At 39.2% G+C, this 2,015-nt stretch overlaps 1 protein-coding gene across 1 annotated transcript; it reads right to left on the bottom strand.

Annotated features, from left to right (window-relative positions):
- Positions 1–439: 439 nt before the first annotated feature.
- On the bottom strand, positions 440–1,814 carry LOC145099281 (uncharacterized). Its single transcript, XM_079036872.1, has 4 exons — positions 1,638–1,814; positions 1,311–1,526; positions 783–1,227; positions 440–672 (listed from the first exon to the last, which is right to left on the bottom strand). Exons 1-4 carry the CDS (start codon positions 1,812–1,814, stop codon positions 440–442), a joined length of 1,071 nt encoding a protein of 356 aa, XP_078892998.1.
- Positions 1,815–2,015: the final 201 nt, after the last annotated feature.

Genomic DNA, 2,015 nt, shown 5'->3' with positions numbered 1-2,015 from the left:
TCTTTCCTTCATGAAGTTCTACCAGTTGCCAAACCCTTGCTTCTCAAATTGATTCAACTCTACATGCATTGCATCCACCCAACTCGGTTCATTAAGAGCCATCTCAACATTCTTTGGCTTGATTTGGGATATGAAGCACAAATATAGATATTCGTTAACAAATCTGCTCTGGCTTCTAGTTTTGACTCCATCCTCTAGGGAACATATAACATTTTCGATGGGATGGTTGCGTTGAACCCTTGAAGAAATTTCACAACCACTTCCTATGAAGAGACTGGAAGACTCGTGATATTCTCTACCCTTCCTGTTGCGGAATCACTTATTTCTGATGAACGGAAGTCATACGAAGTACTCGCCAAATACTCATCAGGAATTCTCTCAGGAAAAAGAAAATCCATAAAGTAGAATCAAAGGTTTCTACAGAGTCAGAGGTGACATTTTAAGTAGAAGCGACATTTTCTTCTAGAACAGGTGAATCGTCAGTAGTTTTTGAAGATTCAGCAGGGGAGTCATCATTTGCTGGTTGGGGTTCTGGAGTGCCACTATTTAAGCTTGTATTTTCTTCCTGCAGAATCAATGGCTTGATAGGCTCAGCAATGATCACATCTTCCTCATCATCCCTACGTGATCCACACGAGTTTGGATGGGTACGTGAAACATTATCAGAAAACACTTAAAATGGTTTAAAAAATTCAGCATAATCAAATAACCAATCAGGGCCAACTCAAGCATCTGTCTCGTTTTATTCTAGCCAACGAACATCAAAGGACTCCACGATCTACTTGGTAGTTTATTGTAGAACCGATAAGCAATGCGTCCAGCATACCCAACGAAATAGTAGTCGTTAGCCTTTGAAACGAACTTTGGAGTGGCTTTGAGATGAAGAAGAGTGCATGGGCATCCAAAAGTGTGGAAATAAGAAACAGTTGGTTTGTAAACATAGAGGATTTCGTACAAAGTCTTCATTTGATGTTCGTTGATTATAATCTGGTTGCGAACATAACATGTCGTATTGATAGCCTCAGCCCAGAAGAACACTGGTAATTTTGAGTCACACAACATTGTTCTAGCAGTGTCAATTCGGGTTCTATTCTTTCTCTCAGCAACACCGTTTTGTTGATGTGTGCGACTAACACTGTATTGGTGTTGTATCCCTTTTTCAGCACATAAATGGTCCAGAATAGCATTCTTGAATTCTGTCCCATTGTAACACCGAATGCCTTTTACCTTCTCATTGGTATGATTTTCAAAAAATGTGAGTAATAATCTATTATAACGAGACAGCATGGGTATTTGTTGATGCTAAGAACATTAACTGGTCCAAAGAGATCCATATAAAGCAAATGAAGAAGTGTGTGAAATGAGTTGACCAACTTTGTCTTGTGAGGTTTTCGATGATGCTTTCCATGTGCACAGGCCACACACTTCTCGAAGGTGACAAAATCTTTAATAGGCAACCCTCGAACAAGATCATTTTTGGCAAGAAGATTTAGATTCTTTGCATTTGTGTGACGTAGGCGACGATGCTAGAGTATAGCATTCTATTCAAAAGCCTTGGAGAACAAGCAAGTAATGTTCTCTAGGATGTTGTTATTCATGTTGATGATGTAGGCGTTGTTTTGACATTCTGATCTCACCAAGATCCATTCTTCTGGTATGACAATATCACGCTTTAGAATTAAGCACTCCTTCTTGGTGAAATGAGTTGAAAAGTCTCTATCGTAGATTTGAGAGACAGTCAAAAAACTATGTTTCAATTCAGGAACGAAGTTGACGTTTTCAAAGTTCAACATGCCATTTGTAACGGTCCCCATTTGAGTGATCTTTCCCTTTTGTCCTCCCACAAAGTATACATAATCACCATTACTGTTTTGAATGTCGTGTAGTTGTCATATGTCTCTTGTCATGTGCATGGAACAACCACTATTAACATACCAATGTCTAATGATATTCCTCCATAGCTATTCCTGCACATGTTGCGGGATTAATTAGTTTTGGGAACCCTGTCCATCTTG

Source organism: Lactuca serriola, chromosome 4 (genome assembly GCF_051521515.1).
Source record: "Lactuca serriola cultivar US96UC23 chromosome 4, Lser_US96UC23_V15, whole genome shotgun sequence".
Classification (NCBI taxonomy): Eukaryota; Viridiplantae; Streptophyta; class Magnoliopsida; order Asterales; family Asteraceae; genus Lactuca; species Lactuca serriola.
Note: the sequence above shows the minus strand (reverse complement) of the source record. Positions and strands in the feature narration are given on the sequence as shown.

Coding starts and splice junctions, on each gene's coding strand:
- LOC145099281 (XM_079036872.1), bottom strand. CDS start 1,814: ATGGGGACCGTTACAAATGGCATGTTGAACTTTGAAAACGTCAACTTC. Junction 1,527..1,637: donor TACCAGAAGAATGGATCTTG/GTGAGATCAGAA, acceptor GCTATACTCTAG/CATCGTCGCCTACGTCACAC. Junction 1,228..1,310: donor ATCTCTTTGGACCAGTTAAT/GTTCTTAGCATC, acceptor ACCAATGAGAAG/GTAAAAGGCATTCGGTGTTA.